Genomic DNA, 24,564 nt, shown 5'->3' with positions numbered 1-24,564 from the left:
TAGCCTTTAAACTTCCCAAACTGGCTTATTTATGAGCATTTCTGAGCCAGTGGGTCTTGCTCTCAGGGTGACCTATACTAGATTGGGTTTTTTTTTAGCATTGACTCAGAATCTGACATCCAGTAATAGAAGGTAATACAAACCATCACATGAAAACTAGACTTTATTACATTTGTTTTTTAGTTGGCTTCTGGTTTATAATCTTACATACACACACAAAATATATTATTGACATCAAAGAAGTTGCAGATTTTATCCCAACAGACATCTGTCCATTTCCAATACTACAAACAAACATCCTTTACTAGGGAAACAATATTTTTTGAAAGTTTACTAGGATTAATTTAGAGTGTATGAATCACTAAAAAGGTGTGAGTTACACCACGGTGTTGGGAACTAAAAACAAAAATTTAAATTAAGGACAACCTGACATTTATACATCACAGAAACAAAATTGCATTATAAAATTAATAAGTTAATGAACTAAAAGACACACAGTTCACCCTAGATGAAAAATTTAATTTATAAATCCTTTTAGAATACAACAAAAGAAACGAGATGAGGACATAGAAATTGATTTTTGAAGGATTTTGAGACTCAACTTATATTTTAATATTTTGTTCATATATAGCCAAGAGTAAGAGGGAAAGCCAGCCTAGGGTCAGTCCAAAGTTCTGCAGGAGAAACATCAACCAGGGTCGCCGTGTTTGAACGTGAGTCATTTCAGGAAGCTAAAAAAAGAATAAAAAACTAGAATAAGATCCAGATATACCCACTGCTGGGAAAAGTTTGGTGGGAAAACATGAGGGACTCTGTTACTCGGAACTTCATAACCTTTCAAATTCCCCAAACAGTTACAAAATGTTTAATACCTACTCTTACCAAAATTCTAAAACATCAGATAAATTAAGCCATTTGATTGAGGTTAAAAAGATCTTAGTGATGCCAGAAATCTTAAAATGACAGAGGTAGCAACTGAAAGCAAACCCAGCTCTTCTGACTTTTATTATTGGAAAAATGCTTGAATGTGAAATAGATAATAGATGAAAGGTATTATTTTTGATGATTCTGTTAGGTTTATAAAGTTGCTAAATGCATTGCCTATTACAAAGCATATATTTGTTTCTTTTCAAAATGATGACCAAGGTCTTCCTGACCTTTGGAACAATTAAGGCATCATCTCCTAAGGCTATGTTTTATTCTCAGAGAGAGAAATGGTAACTGTTTTATGTTTGTGAAATGCCATATTATGATTTAGAGGGAAAAGTTCACTCAAGCATCTGTGTGTAGTGCCTCGATGTGTTTGTCTCACTTTCTTTTGAATCCCTCACCCTGAGAAGGTCAGAGTGACTATATCTCTTTCACGACAGTCATTTCTACTGGAGCACAGGCTCAGGGCAACATGGATTGGAGACTGAACTCAACCTTGGCACTACTGACATTTGGGACTGGATAATTCTCTGTTGTGGGGCTTCTCCTGTGTATTGTATGATGTTTAGCAGTGTCCCTGGTTTCTATCCACTAGATGTCAGTTGTACCTCTGCCCCAGTCATGAAAACCAAGAATGTCTCCAGACATTGTCAAATGTCCTCTGGGGGGTAAAAAAATCACCTCTGGTTGAGAACTACTGGATCTTTTACCTCACAAGAGAAAGCTCAAGGGAATTCCCTGGTGGTGCAGTGGTTAAGAATCCGCCTGCCAATGCAGGGGACATGGGTTCGATCCCTGGTCCAGGAAGATCCCACATGCTGAGGAGCAACTAATCCCGCATGCCACAACTACTGAGCCCACATGCCACAGCCAGAGAAGCCACAAGGAAGAGCAGCCCCCGCTTGCCACAACTAGAGAAAGCCCACTTGCAGCAATGAAGACCCAATGCAGCCAAAAATAAAGAAGCTATTAAAAAAAATTTTTTAAAAAGAGAGAAGGGCCAAAGATATAAAATATGCAAGGGCTTTAGATTTATGGCAATGAAAAATAGGCTGACATATTTTTTCATGCCTGTATGAGAACATCCTGAATGTTCTGTTTGGGTGTGCTTGAGATGGGTATTTCTCTGTTTTAATCAGCAAAACTGATGGAAGGAGGATTAAGATCATTGCAACCTGCTATCTCACACCCTAGCACAGAGCAGTGGAATAAAAGACAAAGTAGGATCCTAAACTGCTATCCTGGATGGATGGATAGCTTAAATGATGGAATAATTCTTTTCCCTTAGAGGTTATTACAAAATATTGAGTAGAGTTCCCTATGTTATACAGTAGGTCCTTCTTGATTATCTATTTTATATATAGCAGTGTGTATATGTTAATCCCAAGCTCCTAATTTATCCTTCCCCCCACCTCCCTTTCCCCCTTGGTTACCATCAGTTTGTTTTCTATGTCTCTTTCTGTTTTGTAAATAAGTTCATTTGTATCATTATTTTTTGAGAATCCACATATAAGTGATATCATATGATATTTGTCTTTGTCTGACTTATTTCACTTAGTATGATAATCTCTAGGTCCATCCATGTTGCTGCAAAGGGCATTCCTTGCTTTTTTTTTTAAATCAAAATATTAATAATTAGCTCTGTGATAACTTGACATCCATTCAGGGATACCTTCTAGCAGCTCATCTCTCCCTCGAGGTCTGGTGGAAGGTCTTATGCGCTATTTACTTTCATTTACATCTATTTTATCACACACTTTCTTATATCTTTCCCCTTCTCCTATTTACTCCTCATAATCCTGCAGGAGGTAAAATTACTAACTCCTTTCAGTTATGAGGAAACACTGGCTCAAGGAGGATGATGACTTACCCAAAGGCATGTAGATGTGATGTCAGAACCAGGACAAGAAGTCAGATCATCTCATTATTGGAGAGGATATACAAACACCTACAAAGACCAGCTTTCTATCTGAAATTCACCTCTATTGTGGCCAATACATTTTAATTAGGAAAAAAACAGAAAATGCCAACACTAAAGATGTCCAATTAGGCATAAACTAGTCACAGCATGTGATAAAAATATGTAATAGAATATACAGATATCACGTTGCCTTTGTCATAAAAGATATCACACTGCTGATTCTGTTTTTATGGCAGACAATATGCACTTGAAGAAAGCTGGAACACATGAACTTTGTAAGCCTATAGAAACAGACAAACAATGCAAATCAACATTTCCAAAAACTTTAAGGAGATTCTCACTCTGATATGGAGGCTCTGATCTTAATTTGGATGGCCTGTCTGAACTTTCCATGTGCACATGGTTTGGTAAGAAAATCCAGCTAAGCTTGCTTTTGAGACAGTACTTGGCACTCTTTTGGATGATTATGTATGACATATGAACCATAATATCTCTTGGGTACATACCAAAATACCAGAGAGTTCTACAGAAAATCCTTCCAAAAGATACAAACATAATATACCAAAGCTCAAACCACATCTGATTACAGCATTTCACTTGCTCTGAATCTACCCACATTTTAAAAATCATTTCAGTCAGCAAATTTTGAAGGAAAATAAAGGTCCATGTGAATGAAACTTCAAGAGCATCTATTGTGCTTTTTCTCTTTCTAAAAAAGTCTGACAAGAGCTGAAATGCCAGCATTTTCCCCCGGCTTTCAAGAGACAAAAGTCCCCTTTTCCTCCAGGGCAATTAAATGTTATTACTGAACAATTTTACAGATTTTGATTTATACCCTAAGACTAGAGGGGGTGAAATGATGGATAGAGTGTGTTAACACTGAAGTAAAAGGTAGGAAAAAAGAAAAGAGATGGTAGCAAAACATCCTTGCCCAGAGATGGTACTTGGAGAAATGTTCTTTAGAATTCTGCCAGATATTTGGAAACCCTGAAGTAGAAAGTATCTTCCTTTTTTAACCTCCATGCTTGGCAAGTTCCCCAAGTCAGATCAGTGAATGCCAAGACATGATAGTTAAGGAGTTGTAATTTTCTGGAAAACAGTCTTTAAGATGCAACTCTTTAACATACTATTGTTAAGTTCTTTTTTAAATTTTCAATCAGGCACAGAAAAAGAAATTCCCTGAGATGCACTAAGTCCACATATTGACTGTGACTGTTCTACAGATAACGGTCCCCACAACTTCTATTAACTAATTAAGATGTAGTTACGATGGTCAACTGCTAACTAGGGTTTCTGAACATTTTAGAAAGTGATAGTAAATAAGTGTTTTACACTTGAGTCCATCCACATAACTGTATCCCTAGTCAAGCTGAAGCTTTAAAATAAATGCTCACAGAGAAGTTAGAGCACATCAGGAAGGAAAGTGGATAAATGTTAATACCAAGTACCATGTAGTAATTATATACTAGGGAGGACTTGTCACAAAGGATAGTCTATACAGCATGCTCTCAAACTAAGCCTGTGTCTCTCCTTCTTGTATATCTAAGGTTCACACTCCTGGGCCATACAGAGACTTCTCTATTTCCATCTGTATTCTGAAAGTGGTTTCTTGTTGGTGTCATGAAGGATCTATTACTGGATATTGCAGTATGGTTCATAAATTGTACATACTGAAAAAGAAAGCTCAGCATTCAGTGTTTCTACAATACACTGAGAATTTCAAAAGCCTTTCATTATTAACAATGTACAATTCAAATACAGAAATTCAACATTCATTTATTGAAGACACTTGGTGATATCTCTTATGAAGGTAAAATTGTAATGTAAATACTTTTCCTTTCTCAGGGGTGCATAGCTCTTGGCATCATCAGCTTCCAAGAGAAATTATGTGTTTCTCCATTCATGAAGCACAATTAGCAACTGGTTTATGCCATCTTCTTTTCAGAGGGATCCTAAACCCCATTGTGCACAGTAAGTCAGGTATATATTTGCATTTGACAAGAAGAACCATGCGTGTTCCTAAGAAATATGATGAGGGGGACTTTCCCTAGTATTCCAGTGGTTGAGACTTCACCTCCAACGCAGGGGGTATGGATTCAATAAGATCCCGTATGTCTTGGGGCCAAAACACCAAAACATAATACAAAAGCAATATTGTAACAAATTCAATAAAGACTTTAAAAATGGTTTCTATTGAACAAAAATCTTTAAAAAAAAAAAAAAAAGAAAAATATGATGAGGAAAAAAACCTCAGAAACTTTTTCGTAGGATGTCCTAATAATGTTTAATCTTTTTAGGGTCACATACGCCATGGGCTGGTCTACCTGTCACATTTGTAAATAGCTTAATTTTGTCCTTGCAGAAGACTCATATCTAAAAACAAAATAGAAACTTGCTAATGGAAGTCACCATTTGGCTTGCAAATCTCATCTGTTTGCATGTGCAACTGTGTACTTTAAAGTGGAATATCGAAGACTTCTGGTTTCTAGTATGGCATGTAAGGAAATTACAGGTCGCCAAGTTGTCCTAACAAGTGAAAAGTTGAACAAACTCAAAGATCAACACTTCTTAGATGTGTAAGAGAAGTGAGGTCACAGGGCAGACTGTGGGCCTTAAACACTGGAAAGAAAGACATGAAGACACAGAGAATCACAATTTACTGGAACAGAAACCTTGGTGGGAACCAGTGCCAGAGGAGTGAAACCTGAACCTTAACTGATGGACTGTTAGAGGCTGAGTGCAGACAAGCATAAGCGTTAAAAACTTCAGGGGGAACCAGACTTAGGGAGCCCCCCCCCCCACTGTTGTGAATCTTACTGCCAGGAGCTCTACCAGATTCTCATAGTGAATATTGTATAAAAATGCCCTCAAGCTTCCAGCAGGAAGAGGATTCAAAGAGCCATGCTGAAATAGGCCAGAGCATTTTGTTCTGAACAAAGCCTCCCCTCAAGAGAAACTGTTTTATCAGAGCCTAACTGGGACTTCCCTGGTAGCAGAGTGGTTAAGAATCCGCCCTCCAATGCAGGGGACACACGTTTGAGCCCTAGTCCGGGAAGATCCCTCATGCCGTGGAGAAACTAAGCCCGTGTGCCACAACTACTGAGCCTATGCTCTAGAGCCTCTGAGCCACAACTACTGAGCCCATGTGCCACAATTACTGAAGCCCACGTGCCTAGAGCCCATGCATCACAACATAAGAAACCACTTCAATGAGAAGCCCACGCACTGCAACGAAGAATAGCCCCTGCTCACCAGAATTAGACAAAACCCTCATGCAGCAACAAAGACCCAACGCAGCCAAAAATAAATACACAAATAAATAAATTTTTTTAAAAAGAGCCTAACCCACCTGGGGAAGGGAAATACCCAACTTTAGCCCCACTCTAGCCATTCTGTCCCACATAAGCAGGGAGAGGACAAGGAATCCACAGTTCAGGGGCACAGGCTCACCAAAAGATGGAGACCTAATCACAGGACTATAGAATGCTTCCCCTCCCCCCATGACTCACACTGCGTTACTAAAGGCCTATTTACCATAGTTCCTTTCTCCAATACACCACACCATCCTTTCAACAAAAATAATACTAAATACTACAAGGCAAAAAACAGTTCTTTGAAGAGACTGAACAAGCATCAGACCTAGAGTCAGATATGGTAAGAAGGTTGGCTTTATCAGACTAGGAATTTTTAAAAGTTATAACTAAAATGCTAAGGGATTTACGGGAAAAGTAGGCAACATATGCAACAGCAGATGGGTGAGATAATCAGAGAGATGGAAATTCTAAGAAAGAATGAAAAAGAAATGTTAGAGATCAAAAAAATTCTAACAGAAATGAAGAATGCCTTGGATGCACTCATTAATAGACTGGATATGACTGAGGAAAACTCTCTGAGCCTGAGAATATGACAATAGAAACTTCTACAACTGAAAAGCAAAATGAAAAGAGACTGGAAAAAAAAAAACACAATATCCAAGAACCATGGCTTAACTACAAAAGATGTAACACATGTGCAATGGGAATACCAGAAAATGAAAGAGAGAAAGGAACAGAAGTAATATCAAAGCAATATTGACTGAGAATTTCCTCCAAATTAATGTCAGACATCAAACCACAGATCCAGGAAGCTCAGAGAAAATGCCCCTTAGGATGACACATAGGCATATCATTTTCAGAAAATTAAAGATAAAAAAAAATCTTGAAAGAAGTCAAAGGGAAAAAATATCTTACCTATAGAGGAGCAAGCATAAGAATTATATCTGAATTTTTCTCAGAAACTATGCAAGCAAAAAGTGAAATGAAATATTTAAAGTGTTGAGAGAGAAAAACCACCAATCTAGAATTCTGTACCCCCAAAATTATCTTTTGAAAGTTAAGGGGAGGAACTTCCCTGGTGGCACAGTGGTTAAGAATCTGCCTGTCAATGCAGGGCACACGGCTTCAAGCCCTGGTCCAGGAAGATCCCACATGCTGCAGAGCAACTAAACCCATGCACCACAACTACTGAGCACACACGCTGCAACTACTGAAGCCCATGCACCCTAGAGCCTAAGTGCTACAACTACTGAGCCCACGTGCCACAACTACTGAAGCCTGTGTGCCTAGAGCCTGTGCTCTGCAACAAGAGAAGGCACCACACTGAGAAGCCCACACACTGCAACGAAGAGTAGCCCCCACTCACTGCACCTAGAGAAAGCCCTCGCAGCAACGAAGACACAATGCAGCCAAAGGAAAAAAAATTTCCAAAAGTTAAGGGGAAATAAAGACATTCACAGACAAACAAAAACTGATGAAATTTTTTGCCAGTAGACCTGCCTTATAAGAAATGTTAAAAGTTCTTCAGAGAAAGGAAAATAACATATATCAGAAACTAGAATCTACAGAAAGAAAGGGTGTTCAAAAAAAGAATAAGTAAAAGTAAAATAAAAGCTTTATTTTTTCTTATTCTTAACTGATCTAACAGATAAAAATTTGTTCAAAATAATAATGGTCACAATGTATTTGATTATGCTTGTGTGTGTGTGTGAATATGTGTGCTCATATAACAGTGAAAGGAATGATAGCATTGACACAAGGGATGGGACAGAAGGTTTAGAAATATTTTATTATTATAAGGTACTTACATTACCCAATAAGCAGTACAGTGTTATCCCAAAGTGGATTTGGATTAGTTGTAAATGTATATTGAAAATTTTAGGGCAACTACTTAAAAAACTAAAAAAAAAGAAGTATAATTAATATGCTAAGAAATGAGTAAAGGTGGAGTCATAAAATGCTCCAAATCACAAAAGGCAGAAACATGTAGAAGACAAAAATAACAAAGAACAAGGGTAACAATTAGAAAATAGGCATAAATGTGTAGATATTAACTCAGCTATATTAATAATCACTCTAAATGTCAATGGTTAAATATGTTCATTAAAAGACAGAGATTTTCAGACTGTATCAAAAACCCAACACTCAACTATACGCTGTCTACAAGAAACCCACTGTGAATACAAAGATACATATGGATTAAAAGTAAAGGGATGGGGGTGGGGGGCTTCCCTGGTCGCTCAGTGGTTAAAGTCCACACAGCAATGAAGACCCAACGCAGCCAAAAAAAAAAAAAAAAAAAATAGTAAAGGGATGGGGGAAGATATATCATGCTAAAACTAACACTAATCAAAAGAAAGCAAGAGAAGCTATGTTAGTCTCAAACAGATCTGACTTCAGAGCAAGGAAAGTTATCAGGGATAAAGACGGGTGTTGCATAAGGAAAAAAGAGTCAATATTCCAAGAAGACATAACAATCCTTAATGTGTATGTGCTTAACAACAGAGTGTGAAAATACAAGTGGCAAAAACTGATAAAACTGAAAGAAGAACTAGATGGGTCCACTATTCGGTTGGAGGCTTTAGCATGCCTCTATCAGAAATGGACAGATTTGGGAGGCAAAATATCTGTAAGACCAAAGTGGAACTAAACAGCACCACCAATCAGCTGGATAAAGTTGACATCTATAGACTACTGCATCCAGTACAGCAGAATATACATTCTTCTCAAGTTCATGTGGAACATTCACAAGATAGACCACATTCTGGGCCATAAAGCTTAATAAAAGTAAAAGAATAGGAATCATACAAGGTCTGATCTCATATTACAGTGGAATTCAACTAGAAATTAATGACAGAAAAATAGCTAGAAAATCCCCAAATACTGCAGATTAAACAACACAGTTCTAAATAACCTGAGTCAAGAAGAAATCTCAAGATAAATTAATATTTTGAACTACATGAAAATGAAAATACAGTTTATCAAAATTAGTGGGATTCAGTGAACACAGTGAGTAGATGGAAATTTATAGGATTGAATGCGTATATTAGAAAAAAAGAAAGATCTAAAATCAATAATCTAAGCTTCCAATTTAGGAAACTAGAAGAAGAAAAGCAAATTAAATCCAAGGAAAGGAAAAGACATTAAAAAATTAGAGCAGAAGTCAATGAAATTGAAAACAGGAATCAACAGAGAAAAATCAACAAAACCAAAAGTTGATTCCATGAAAAGAGCAATAAAACAGACCTCTTGCAGGCTAACTAAGAAATAAAGGCAGAAGACACAAATTACGAATATCAGAAATGAAAGAGGGGACATCACCAAAAAAATCCATGGACAATAAAAGGATAATAAAGGGATATTATGAATAAATCTATGCCCATAAGTTTGATAACTGAGATGAAATATACAAATTCCTCAAAAGACACAATCTGCCTAAACTAATACAAGAAGAAATAGACCATCTGAAGAGGTCTATTTCTATTAAAGAAATTGAATCAATAATCTATAATCTTCCAAAACACCAGGCCCAGATGTGTTCACTGGTGAATTCCATCAAACATTTCATGGAGAAATTATGCCAATTTTCTACAATTTCTTCTCAAAGAAAGAAGCAGAGGAAATACTTTCTAATTCATTCTAAGAGGCTATCGTCTTAATACCAAAACTACACAGAGACATTACAAGAAAACTATAGACCAATATTTCTCATGAACAGAGGTGTAAAAAAGCTCAACAAAATATTAGCAAATCAAATCCAACAATGTATAAGAATTTTATACCACAAAAAAAGTGGGATTTATCCCAGGCACACAAGGCTAGTTTAACATTCAAAAATCAATTAATCGAGAGAAAAAGATGGCAGTGAAGTAGAGGGAGGTGGAATGCAGCCCTCTCCACAGATGCATTGGGAATGCACGGAAGGACACAATAATTCCCACAGAGAACCAGCTGAACACCAGCAGACGGCCTCGGACACCAGAAAGGACCGCAAGGAGCCCGACATCACCGGTAGGGAGGTATCTACCACGGCTCAGAGGGTGAAGCAGCAGAGCCGTGGCAGACGGGAGGGAGTGAGAAACACACGGAGGGTTCGCACCGCAGCTCAGTGTTCCCGGACTGAGACGTCGATCCACAGCTGAACAGAGGGGCCGGGAGCAGGAGCGTGGGAACCGGAGAGCTGGTTCAGGGTGAGAAACATTGTTGCCAGTAAGGTGACGGACCGAGAGGGCAGGAGGGAAGAGGTCCACAGAGAGGAGTGCCCACCCCTGAGAGCTGCCCAGCCAAGATGGCGGCTGGAGGCTGCAGGCTCACGGGCAGGGGGTGGGGGGGAGGAGCCATGGCCGTAGTCTGTCTGTCTGTCTGTCTGTCTGTCTGTCTCTCTCTCTCTCTCTCTCTCTCTCTCTCTCTCTCGGCGCCTCTGCAACAGGCAGTGGAGAGACGCCCTGTGAGCCACTGAAGGCACTCAGGGATAACAAGTACCCTCAGGCATTCAGGCAGGGCTAGATTAAAACCCCTTGGAACCCCGGCAGCAGGGAGGCTCCCGAGAAAAGAAAAAAAAAAAAAAAACACGAGAGAGGCCCAACTCTAAGACTTTCTGTTTACACCTGAGCCACCAGCGTGCCTCTGCAACAGGCACCTCCAAGCCTGACTGAAACAGCAGTGTGCACTGCTCACTCACTCCCAAGGAAAGGAGCCACTATCATACCCTCTCCCTCCCCACACACCGAGACTTACAGACCAACAATAAAGGAACCTCGGCTGGTCACAGAATAATTCAAACAAACCCAAGGTGAGTAGAAGGACACTTACAGCTGAGACTCTAAGGAAACAGAAATATTAGTATCAATCCTATTGAACTGGTCCATGCTGGGATCAGCTCTGGATTTTTTTTTTCTCTCTTTTTTTTTTTCCTTTATTAATTACGATCTTAGTCCTAAGGGATCTACAAGTTTTATAACACATTTTTTTTAATGCTATTTTTTATTCTATTTTTATTTTTTTGCCTTTTTATATACTTCTATTTCTAGCTAACTTTTTGGTAGTACGGACAATATATCTCTCATACTTTCCTTTCATCCCTATCTTTTATACATTTCTATTCCTTTCTTTTTATTTGCATATTTTCAATCACACTACACTCTTCTGTTCCCCTTTCTTCCAGCCATTTTAAGTTTATTTTATCTTAACATACTTATAAGCAACACTATCAATCTGCTCAGACTCCTTGCTCTATTCTCCAGATGACACACCACCTTGGTATTTAATATTAGGTTTTTGTCTTTATCTTAGTTCTTAGTACAATTGTCTAATTTCATTCTGAGAATCTCCATTCTGTCTGGTGGTACTCTACCTCTTTTCTATATTTGATCCTAGCTTACAAAATCTCCCTGGATTAGTGTTTGTATGTGTAAGGTGTTACTTGTTTGTTTGTTTGCTTTTGCTTTTGTCTCTGATTTGTTCTGTTTCAGTTGTCAATTTCTGTTGGGTTTCTCTTTGAATATCTGATAGCACACTGGGGTTCTGTCAGGTCTTTCCAGAGCCTTATGTCCTAATGGATTCAGTAACTGTGTGTCTTATACATGTATGTGTTTCCTAGACTTAGTATTTGTTTAAGCCAACACTTGGACATTAGTCTGAGGCTTGGACAGTCTTCTATAAACACCTCTATCACCAGGACAAGCAACCCCAAAAGTTTGGACAACCATGAGGAAACAAAGAAACCCCATGCAGGCAAAGGAGCAGGAAAAAAACCCACAAGACCAAATAAATGAGGAGGAAATAGGAAAGATGCCTGAAAAAGAATTCAGAGCAATGATAGTAAAAATGATACAAAATCTCAATAACAAAATAGAGAAAGTACAAGAAACAGTTCATAAGAACTCAGAAAAACAAACAGCAATGGATAACAAAATAACTGAAATTAAAAATACTCTAGATGCTATAACCAGCAGAATGACTGAGGCAGAAGAATGAATAAGTGAGTTGGAAGATAGAATGGGTGAAATAAATGCCACAGAGCAGGAAAAAGAAAAAAGAATAAAAAGAATAGAAGACAGTCTCAGAGACCTCAGTGATAACATTAAGGGTACCAACATTCGAATTATAGGCATCCCAGAAGAAGAAGAAAACAGGAAAGGGTCTGAGAAAATATTTGAAGAGGTTCTAGTGGAAAACTTCCCCAACATGGGAAAGGAAATAATGAACCAAGTCCAAGAAGCACAGAGAGTCCCATACAGAATAAACCCAAGGAGAAATACACCAAGACACATATTAATCAAACTAATGACAATTAAACACAAAGAAAAAATACTAAAAGCAGCAAGAGAAAAGCAACAAACAACATATAAGGGAAAACCCATCAGGATAACAGCTGACCTTTCTACAGAAACTCTGCAGGCCAGAAGGGAATGGCAGGATATACTGAAAGTCCTGAAAGAGAGAAACTTACAGCCAAGAATACTCTACCCAGCAAGAATCTCATTCAGATTTGAGGGAGAAATCAAAAGCTTTCCAGACAAGCAAAAGTTAAGAGAATTCAGCACCACCAAACCAGCCTTACAACAAGTGCTAAAGGAACTTCTCTAAGTAGGAAACACAAGAAAAGGAAAACACTTACAAATACAAACCCAAAACAATTCAGAAAATGGTCATTGGAACACACATGTCAATAATCACCTTAAATGTAAATGGATTAAATGCTCCAACCAAAAGACACAGACTGGCTGAATGGATACAAAAACAAGACGCTTCTATATGCTGCCTACAAGAAACCCACTTAAGACTAAGGGATACATATAGACTGAAAGTGAAGGGATGGAAAAAGATATTCCATGCAAATGGAAGCCAAAAGAAAGCTGGAGTAGCAATACTCATATCAGACAAATTAGACAATACTCATATCAGACAAATTAGACTTTAAAGTAAAGACTATTAAAAGAGACAAGGAAGAACACTATATAATGATCAAGGGATCCATTCAAGAAGAACATATCACAATGGTAAATATCTATGCCCCCAACATAGGAGCACCTCAATACATAAGGCAAATGCTAACAGCTATAAAAGGGGACATCGACAGGAACACAATAATAGTGGGAGACTTGAACACCCCACTTACATCAATGGACAGATCATCCAAACAGAAAATAAATAAAGACACACAAGCTTTAAATGACACATTAGATTATCTCGACTTAACTGATATTTATAGGACATTCCATCCAAAAACAACAGACTACACTTTCTTCTCAAGTGCACACGGAACATTTTCCAGGACAGATCACATCTTGGGTCACAAATCAAACCTCAGCAAATTCAAGAAAATTGAAATCATATCAAGCATCTTCTCAGACCACAACGCCATGAGACTAGATATCAATTGCAGGGAAAAAACTGCAAAAAATACAAACACATGGAGGCTGAACAATTCACTCTTAAACAACCAAGGAAGCACTACAGAAATCAAAGAGGAAATCAAAAAATATCTAGAAACAAACGACAATGAAAACACAACAACCCAAAACCTATGGGACGCAGCAAAAGCAGTTCTAAGAGGGAAGTTTATAGCAATACAGTCCTACCTTAAGAAACAAGAAAATTATTGAATAAACAACCTAACCTTACACCTCAAACAATTAGAAAAAGAAGAACAAAGAAACCCCAAAGTGAGCAGAAGGAAAGAAATCATAAAGATCAGAGCAGAAATAAATGAAAAAGAAAGGAAGGAAGCAATAGCAAAAATTAATAAAACTAAAAGCTGTTTCTTTGAGAAGATTAACAAAATTGATAAACCATTAGCCAGACTCATCAAGAAAAAAAGGGAGAAGATGCAAATCAACAGAATTAGAAATGAAAAAGGAGAAGTCACAACGGACACCTCAGAAATACAAAAGATCATGAGAGACTACTACAAGCAACTATATGCCAATCAATTGGATAACCTGGAAGAAATGGATAAATTCTTAGAAGAATACAATCTTCCAAGACTGAACCAGGAAGAAATAGAAACCATGAACAGACCAAACACCAGTACTGAAATTGAGGCAGTGATTAAAAATCTCCCCACACACAAAAGCCCAGGACCAGACAGACTCATGGGCGAATTCTATCAAACATTTCGAGAAGAGTTAACACCTATCATTCTCAAACTCTTCCAAAATATTGCAGAAGGCGGAACACTCCCAAACTCATTCTACGAGGCTACCATCACCCTGATACCAAAACCAGGCAAAGATGTTACAAAAAAAGAAAACTACAGACCAATATCACTGATGAATATAGATGCAAAAATCCTCAACAAAATACTAGCTAACAGACTCCAACAGCACATTAAAAAAATCATACACCATGATCAAGTGGGGTTTATCCCTGGGATGCAAGGATTCTTCAATATACACAAATCAATCAACATGATACATCAACAACTTGAAGGATAAAAACCATATGATCATTTCAATAGATGCAGAAAAAGCTTTTGACAAAGTTCAACATCCATTTATGATAAAAGCTCTCCAGAAAATGGGCACAGAAGGAAATTACCTCAACATAATAAAAGCCATATATGAAAAACCAAAAGCCAACATCGTTCTAAATGGGGAAAAACTGGAAGAATTCCCTTTAAGAACAGGAACAAGACAAGGGTGTCCACTCTCACCATTATTATTCAACATAGTTTTGGAAGTTTTAGCCACAGCAATCAGAGAAGAAAAAGAAATAAAAGGAATCCAAATTGGAAAAGAAGAAGTAAAATTGTCACTCTTTGCAGATGACATGATATTATATATAGAAAACCCTAAAGACTCTACCAGAAAACTGCTAGCACTCATTGATGAGTTTAGTAAAGTAGCAGGATATAAAATGAATGCACAGAAATCTCTTGCGTTCCTATACACTAACAATGGAAGAGCAGAAAGAGAAATTAAGGAAACTCTCCCATTCACCATTGCAACAAAAAGAATAAAATACCTAGGAATAAACCTGCCTAAGGAGGCAAAAGATCTGTATGCAGAAAACTTTAAGACACTAATGAAAGAAATCAAAGACAACACAAACAGCTGGAGGGACATACCATGTTCCTGGCTTGGAAGAATCAACATCGTGAAAATGTCTGTACTACCCAAAGCAATTTACAGATTCAATGCAATCCCGATCAAATTACCAATGGCATTTTTCACAGAACTAGAGCAAGAAATCTTACGATTTGTATGGAAACGCAAAAGACCCCGAATAGCCAAAGCAATCTTGAGAAGGAAAAATGGAGTTGGTGGAATCAGACATCCTGACTTCAAACTATACTACAAGGCCATAGTGATCAAGACAGTATGGTACTGGCATAAAAATAGAAAGGAAGATCAATGGAATAGAATAGAGAACTCAGAAGTAAGCCCAAACACATATGGGCACCTTATCTTTGACAAAGGAGGCACGAGTATACAATGGAAAAAAGACAGCCTCTTCAATAAGTGGTGCTGGGAAAACTGGACAGCAACATGTAAAAGAATGAAATTCGAACACTTCCTAACACCATACACAAAAATAAACTCCAAATGGATTAAAGACCTACATGTAAGGCCAGACACTATCAAACTCCTAGAGGAAAACATAGGCAGAATACTCTATGACATACATCAAAGCAACATCCTTTTTGACCCACCTCCTAGAATCATGGAAATAAAATCAAGAATCAATAAATGGGACCTCATGATACTTAAAAGCTTTTGCACAGCGAAAGAAACCATAAACAAGACTAGAAAGCAACCCTCAGAATGGGAAAAAATAATTGCCTATGAAACAACGGACAAAGGATTAACCTCCAAAATATACAAGCAGCTCATGCAGCTTCATACCAAAAAAGCAAATAACCCAATCCACAAATGGGCGGAAGACCTAAATAGACATTTCTCCAAAGAAGACATACAGATGGCCAACAAACACATGAAAAGATGCTCAACATCACTCATCATCAGAGAAATGCAAGTCAAAGCCACAATGAGGTATCACCTCACACCAATCAGAATGGCCATCATCACAAAATCTGGAAACAACAAATGTTGGAGAGGGTGTGGAGAAAAGGGAACTCTCCTGCACTGTTGGTGGGACTGTAAGTTGGTACAGCCACTATGGAAAACAATTTGGAGGTTCCTTAAAAAACTACAAATAGAACTACCATATGATCCAGTAATCCCACTCCTGGGCATATACCCAAAGAAAACCATAATCCCAAAAGAAACTTGTACCATCATGTTTATTGCAGCACTCTTTACAATAGCCAGGACATGGAAGCAACCTAAATGCCCATCAACAAATGAATGGATACAGAAGATGTGGCATATATATACAATGGAATATTACTCAGCTATAAAAAGGGATGAGATGGAGCTATATGTAATGAGGTGGATAGACCTAGAGTCTGTCATACAGAGTGAAGTAAGTCAGAAAGAGAAGGACAAATATTGTATGCTAACTCACATATACGGAATCTAAAAATGGTACTGATGAACTCAGTGACAAGAACAAGGATGCAGATGCAGAGAATGGACTGGAGAACTCGCGGTTTGTGGGGGGGGGGGTGGGGGGTGAAGGGGAAACTGAGATGAAGCGAGAGAGTAGCACAGACATATATATAGTACCAAGTGTTAAATAGAAGCCAGTGGGAAGTTGTTGTATAACAAAGGGAGTCCAACTTGAGAATGGAAGATGCCTTAGAGGACTGGGACAGGGAGGGTGGGGGCGACTCGAGGGAGGGTGGGGGGAGAGTTGAGGGAGGGAGGGAATATGGGGATATGTGTATAAAAACAGATGATTGAACTTTGTGTACCCCCCAAAAGATAATAAATAAAAAAATATAATAAAATTTTTTAAAAAATCAATTAATCTATAGTACATCAACAGACTAAAGAAGAAAAATCACACGATCCTATCTATAGATGCATAAAAACATTGACAAAATTCAACACCTATTCATGATAAAAACTCCCAGTAAACCAGGAATAGAGAAAAACTTCCTCAAATTCATTATGAGCATCTATAAAAAGCCTACAGCTAACATCTTACTCAATAGTGAGAAACTCAAAACTTTCCTGCTAAGACCAGGCACAAAGCAAGGATGTCCCTTCTCACCACTGCTTTTCAACATCATATTGGAAGTTGTAGCAAATGCAATAAGAGGAGAAAAGGAAATAAGAGGTATACAGATTGGGAAAGAAGAAATAAAACTGTGTTCATCTGCACTTGACATGATCATCTATGCAGAAAATCCAAAAGGATCAACAACAAAGCTCCTAGAACTAACAAATGCTTATATCAAGTTTGCAGAATACAAGTTTAATGTACAAAAGGCAATTGCTGTTCTATTTACCAGAAATGAAAAAGTGGAGTTTGAATTAAAAACGTATTACCATTTATATTAGTACCCAAAATGAAATACTTGGGTATAAATCTAACAAAATATGTACAAGATCTATATGAGGAAAACTATAAAACTCAAATAAAAGATGTCAAGGAAAAACTGAATAAATGGAGAGATATTGCATGTTTATGAACAGGAAGACTCAATATTGTCAAGATGTCAGATCTCTACAACTTGATCTACAGATTCCATGCAATCCCAATCAAGATAAAAATCCTAGCAAGTTATTTTGTGGATACTGACAAGCTGAGTCTAAAGTATATATGAAGAGGCAGAAGACACAGAATAGCTGACACAATTTTGAAGGAGAAGAATAAGGTTGGAGAAGAACTTCAAGGCTTACTACAAAGCTACAGTAATTAAGACAGTGTGGTACTGGCAAAAGAATAGACAAACAGATCAATGGAATGGAGTAGATAGCCCAGAAACAGACCCACATAAATATATTCAACTGATCTTTGAAAGAGGAGTGAAAGTAATAAAATGGAACAAAGACAATCTTTTCAACAAATGGTGTTGGAACTACTGGACATGCACATGCAAAAAAAATGAATCTATACACAGAATTTCATAAAAATTAAGTCAAGATGAAGCACAGATTTAAATAAAAAACAAAATTATGAAACTACTAGAAGATAATATAGGGGAAACCCAGATGACCTTCGTATGGTGATGCCTTTCTAGATACAACATCAAAGACGTGATCCATGAACGAACACACTGATGAGCTGAACTTCATTAAAATTAAAAACCGCTGTGCAAAAGATAATGTCAAGAGAATGAAAAGATAAGCTAGATACTGGGAGAAAATATTTGTAAAGGACACATTTGATAAAAGACTGTTTAAAATGCACAAAGGACTCTTAAAATTCAACAATAAGAAAACAAAAAACCCCAATACTTAAAATGGGCAAAAGAGCTGAAAAGACAAATCCCCAAAGAAAGTAGATGGCATATAGATGGCAAATAAGCATATGAAAAGATATCCAACATCACATGAATTTAGGGAATTTCAGAATAAACTGACAATGAGATACCACTACACACCTATAAGAATGGCCCAAATTCAAAGCACTGATAACACCAAATACTGGCAAGGATCTGGAGCCACAGGAACTCTCCTTCATTGCTCGTGGGAATGCAAAATGGTACAACCACTTTGACAAACGTCTGGCAGGTTTTTTGCAATACTAAACACACTCTTATTGTGAGATCCAGAAATCACACTCCTTGGTATTTACCTAAATATATTGGAAACTTATGTTTACAGAAAAACTTGCACATGGATGTTTATAGCAGCTTTTTTCATAATTTCCAAAAGTTGGAAGTAACCAAGATGTCCTTTAGTAGGTAGATGGATAGGTAGACTGTGGTACATCCAGACAACTGAATATTATTCAATGCTAAAAAAAAAAAAAAAAAAAAGAGCTACCAAGACATGGGGAAAATGCAAATGCATATTACTAAGTGAAAGAAGCCAATCTGAAAAGGTACCATAGTATATGATTTCAACTATATGACATTCTAGAAAAGGCAAAACTATGGAAGCAATAAAAAGATTGTAGTTTCCAGGAGTTAACTGAAAGAGAGGGATGAACAGGCAGATCACAGAGGATTTGTAGGGCAGGAAAGCTCTTCTGTCTGATACTACAGTGGTAGAACACGTGTCATTTGTCAGAACCCCTTGAATGTACAACACCAAGCATGAACCCTCATGGAAATTTGGACTTTGGGTACTCATGTTGTGTCAGTGTAGTTTCATCAGTTGTCACAAACGTATTATTACTGTGGTGTGGGATGTTCATAGTGCGGGAAGGTGTGTGTGTATGTGGTGGGGGTCAGATTCTGTGTGGGAATTCTTTGTACTTTCCACTCAGTTTTGCCATGAACCTAAAGCTGCTCTAAAAGTAAAGTTTACTAATTAAAAAACGCCCTCCATTTCCTACTAACACTAACCATATTTCAAGCACTCGATAGGATAGTCAAATGTGGGTGTGGCCACTGTCAGAGACTGTGCAGACAAAATATTTTATTATCTAAGCCCAGTGTAAATTAAAGAAACACTCAGTATGGCCTATAGGTTTACTGGGAGAAAAATCATAACGGTTATGGATCTTCTGGTATCAATTATGAATCTAATGATATTTCTCCTGTTCTACCTACACATTCCTATTTTCTAAAAGTGAAAAAAAGAAAAAAGGAGAAGGAAAACCTAAAGCATATTTTGAGTTACTGGACTGTTTGGTGGCTACGGCCAAACCAGACAGTGCCTTTTATTTATACTCAGGACAGGAAGATTTTTTCCAAGTATTTTCCGTAGTCTTATAACACTAATACACCGAGATTTTTTTCCAGACAATCATCACTGCTATGAAGAGCCACTGCAACATCTCTATATTGTCAAGCACATGAGAAAAAAATTAACTTGTGAATATTCACTCATTCACACAGTATAACAATGTTAATTTTTCAATTAGTTTTTCTCTTGACTTTTGAAGGGTCATTTGACAATTGTTCATTGATAACATGTGGTCTAAAAAAGGATTACAAAGAGACATGTAGGAGTCCTTCTGTTGAATAGGTAGATAGGTAGATAGATTTATTACAGTTGTTAATGACACCCAAAAGTTTATTCAGTGTTTGCAAAATCTAAACACTCAGTCTGTGTAATCTTTTGTCTATACACTGTCTCCAGGGAAATTTTCTGAAGATATCATCCATGAGATCACAACTTGCTGAAAAACTGGTAAAGCAAAAAGACTATTTGGCCTTTATGAATCCAAGAAGTAGATGCACTGCCTTTTGTCAGTCTTCTCCCATGTGTTGGCTGACCAATTTACTTGTGTTAGTAAGTGTTCCACCACAGACACAACCACATGACCTTTTTGCTTTTCTTCCAGATTGCTGACAACATTCATGGGCTGGGCCTTCAGTGCAGGGATCATCTCATACATTCAATAAACTTTAGATGAACTGTAAACAGCCTATGTTACTCCTGATGAGCGAACAAGATTATATCTGGCCTTCACTGTCGCAAACTTTACAAAAACACTTGGGAAGTTGTACTAGAGAATGAAAAAGATCACATGAGGACCAAATTTGTCATTCAATAAGAATTTAGGGGACTTCCCTGGTGGCTCAGTGGTTAAGAATCTGCCTGCCAATGCAGGGGACACGGGTTCAATCCCTGATCTGGGAAGATTCCACATGCCGCAGAGCAACTAAGCCTGTGCACCACAACTGCTGAGCCTGCGCTCTAGAGCCTGTGAGCCACAACTACTAAACCCCCGTACATCTAAAGCCTATGCTGCACAACAAGAGAAGCCACCACAATGAGAAGCCCACACACCACAATGAGGAGTAGCCCCCACTCTCCACACTAGAGAAAGCCCGTGTGCAGCAATGAAGACCCAACTCAGCCAATAAATAAATAAATAAATAAATAAATAAATAAATAAATAAATTTATAAAAAGGAAGGAAGCTCTGGCACATACTATGACACAAATGAACCTTGGAGATATTATGTGAAGTGAAATAAGCCAATTACAAAAGGACAAATACCGCATGATTCCACTAATATGAGGCACCGACAGGAAGCAGTCACATTCAAAGAGAAGAAAGTATGGTGGTTACCATGGGCTGGGAGTAGCGGGGTGTTATTGTTTAATGAGTTTGGCGTTTCAGTTTGAAAAGATTTTTTTAAGTTCTGGAGCTGGATGGTGATGAAGGTTGCACAATAATAAACACACACACTCACTCATTCCAAGGTTTCAAAACCTTTGCTTTGATTAATTCTTTAGCTTATTGTAACATTACAATAAGTAGCATTTAGATTACATCTAAGAAAATATACAAGAGAAAAGATGGCGGCGAAGTAGAGAGACGTGGAGTGCATCCCTCTCCACAGATGCATTGGGAACGCACGGAAGGACGCAGTCATTCCCACAGAGAACCAGCTGAACACCAGCAGACGGCCTCGGACACCAGAAAGGACTGCGGGGAGCCCGACATAGCCGGTAGGGAGGCATCTACGAGGGCTCAAAGAGGGTGAGGCGGCGGAGCTGTGGCAGACGGGAGGGAGTGAGAAACATACGGAGGGTCCGCAGCGCAGCTCAGCGTTCCCGGACCGAGACATCGATCCGCGGCTGAACGGAGGGTCCAGGAGCGGGAGCGTGGGAACCGGAGAGCTGGTTCAGGGTGAGAAACATTGTTGCCAGTAAGGTGACGGACCGAGAGCACAGGAGGGAGGAGGTCCACGGAGAGGAGTGCCCGTCCCTGAGAGCTGCCCGGCCATGATGGCAGCTGGAGGCTGCAGGCTCCCGGGCAGGGGGGAGGAGCTGCGCACATAGCCTCTCCCTCTCTTTCGTTGCCTCTGCAACAGGCAGTAGAGAGACGCCCTGCGGGCCACCTAAGGCGCTCAGGGATAACAAGCACCCTCAGGCACTCGGGCGGGGCTCAATTAAAACTCCTTGCAACGCCAGCAGCGGGGAGGCTGCTAAGAGAAAAAAAAAAAAAACCAGCATCAAAAAGAAAAAACCCCGAGAGAGGCCCAACTCTAAGACTTTCTGTGTACGCCTGAGCCACCAGCGCCCTCTGCAACAGGCACCTCCAAGCCTGACTGAAACAACAGTGCGCCACTGCTCACTCACTCCCAGGAGAAGGAGCCACTATTGTACCCTCTCCCTCCCCACACACTGAGGCTTACAGACGAACAATAAAGGAACCTCTGCTGGTCACAGAATAACGCAAAAAAAAAACCCAAGGCAAGGAGAAGGACACTTACAGCTGAGACGCTAAGGAAACAGAAATAGTAGTATCAATACCTATTGAACTGGTCCATTCTGGGATCAGTTCTGGATTTTTTTTTTTTTCTTTCTCTCTCTTTTTTTTTTTTTTTTGATTTATTAAATACGATCTTAGCCCTAAGCGATCTACAAGTTTTATAACATAATTTTTTAAGGATATTTTTTATTCTTTTTTTTTTTTTCTTTTTGCCTTTTTATATATTCTATATCTAGCTAAGTTTTTGGTAGTACGGACAAAATATCTCTCATACTTTCCTTTCATCCCTTTCTTTTATACACTTCTATTCCTTTCTTTTTATTTCCATATTTCCAACCACATTACGCTCTTCTGTTCCCCTTTCTTCCAGCCATTTTAAGTTTATTTTATCTTAACATACATATAAGCAACACTATCGGTCTGCTCAGACTCCTTACTCTATTCTCCAGATGATGCACTGCCTTGGTATTAATATTAGGCTTTTGTCTTTATCTTAGTTCTTAGTACAGTTGTCTAATTACATTCTGAGAATCTCCATTCTCTCTGGTGGTACTCCAGCTCATTTCTATATTTGATCCTAGCTTACAAAATCTCCCTGGATTGATGTTTGTAAGTGTAGGGTGTTATTAGTTGTTTGTTTGCTTTTGCTTTTGTCTCTGATTTGTTCTGTTTCAGTTGTCAATTTCTGTTGGGTTTCTCTTTGAATATCTGATAGCACACTGGGGTTCTGTCAGGTCTTTCCAGAGCCTTATGTCCTAACGGATTCAATAATTGTGTGTCTTATACATGTATGTGTTTCCTAGACTTAATATTCGTTTAATCCAATACTTGGACATTAGTCTGAGGCTTGGACAGTCTTCTATAAACACCTCTATCACCAGGACAAGCAACCCCAAAAGCTTGGACAACCATGAGGAAACAAAGAAACACCATGCAGGCAAAGGAGCAGGAAAAAAACCCACAAGACCAAATAAATGAGGAGGAAATAGGAAAAATGCCTGAAAAAGAATTTAGAGTAATGATAGTAAAAATGATACAAAATCTCGATAACAAAATAGAGAAAGTACAAGAAACAGTTCATAAGAACTCAGAAAAACAAACAGCAATGGATAACAAAATAACTGAAATTAAAAATACTCTAGATGCTATAACCAGCAGAATGACTGAGGCAGAAGAACGAATAAGTGAGTTGGAAGATAGAATGGGAGAAATAAACGCCACAGAGCAGGAAAAAGAAAAAAGAATAAAAAGAATAGAAGACAGCCTCAGAGATCTCAGTGATAACCTTAAACGTACCAACATTCGAATTATAGGCATCCCAGAAGAAGAAGAAAACAAGAAAGGGTCTGAGAAAATATTTGAAGAGGTTCTAGTGGAAAACTTCCCCAACATGGCAAAGGAAATAATTCACCAAGTCCAAGAAGCACAGAGAGTCCCATACAGAATAAACCCAAGGAGAAATACACCAAGACACATATTAATCAAACTAACAACAATTAAACACAAAGAAAAAATATTAAAAGCAGCAAGAGAAAAGCAACAAACAACATATAAGGGAAAACCCATCAGGATAACAGCTGACCTTTCTACAGAAACTCTGCAGGCCAGAAGGGAATGGCAGGATATACTGAAAGTCCTGAAAGAGAGAAACCTACAGCCAAGAATACTCTACCCAGCAAGAATCTCATTCAGATTTGAGGGAGAAATCAAAAGCTTTCCAGACAAGCAAAAGTTAAGAGAATTCAGCACCACCAAACCAGCCTTACAACAAGTGCTAAAGGAACTTCTCTAAGTAGGAAACACAAGAAAAGGAAAACACTTACAAATACAAACCCAAAACAATTCAGAAAATGGTCATTGGAACACACATGTCAATAATCACTTTAAATGTCAATGGATTAAATGCTCCAACCAAAAGACACAGACTGGCTGAATGGATACAAAAACAAGACGCTTCTATATGCTGCCTACAAGAAACCCACTTCAGACCAAGGGATACATATAGACTGAAAGTGAAGGGATGGAAAAAGATATTCCATGCAAATGGAAGTCAAAAGAAAGCTGGAGTAGCAATACTCATATCAGACAAATTAGACTTTAAAGTAAAGACTATTAAAAGAGACAAGGAAGGGCACTACATAATGATCAAGGGATCCATCCAAGAAGAACATATCACAATGGTAAATATCTATGCCCCCAACATAGG

General features: G+C 38.3%; 1 protein-coding gene across 1 annotated transcript in view; it reads right to left on the bottom strand.

The window, feature by feature from the left end:
- Window positions 1-602: 602 nt before the first annotated feature.
- SLC39A12 (solute carrier family 39 member 12) overlaps window positions 603-24,564 on the bottom strand; it is a 78,997-nt gene continuing 55,035 nt past the window's right edge. Inside the window, exon 13 of the mRNA XM_057732778.1 lies at window positions 603-731. Within this exon, the coding sequence (XP_057588761.1) occupies window positions 603-731 (129 nt within the window). The remainder of the gene's footprint in view (window positions 732-24,564) is intronic.

Source organism: Hippopotamus amphibius, chromosome 4 (genome assembly GCF_030028045.1).
Source record: "Hippopotamus amphibius kiboko isolate mHipAmp2 chromosome 4, mHipAmp2.hap2, whole genome shotgun sequence".
Taxonomy (NCBI): domain Eukaryota; kingdom Metazoa; phylum Chordata; class Mammalia; order Artiodactyla; family Hippopotamidae; genus Hippopotamus; species Hippopotamus amphibius.
Note: the sequence above shows the minus strand (reverse complement) of the source record. Positions and strands in the feature narration are given on the sequence as shown.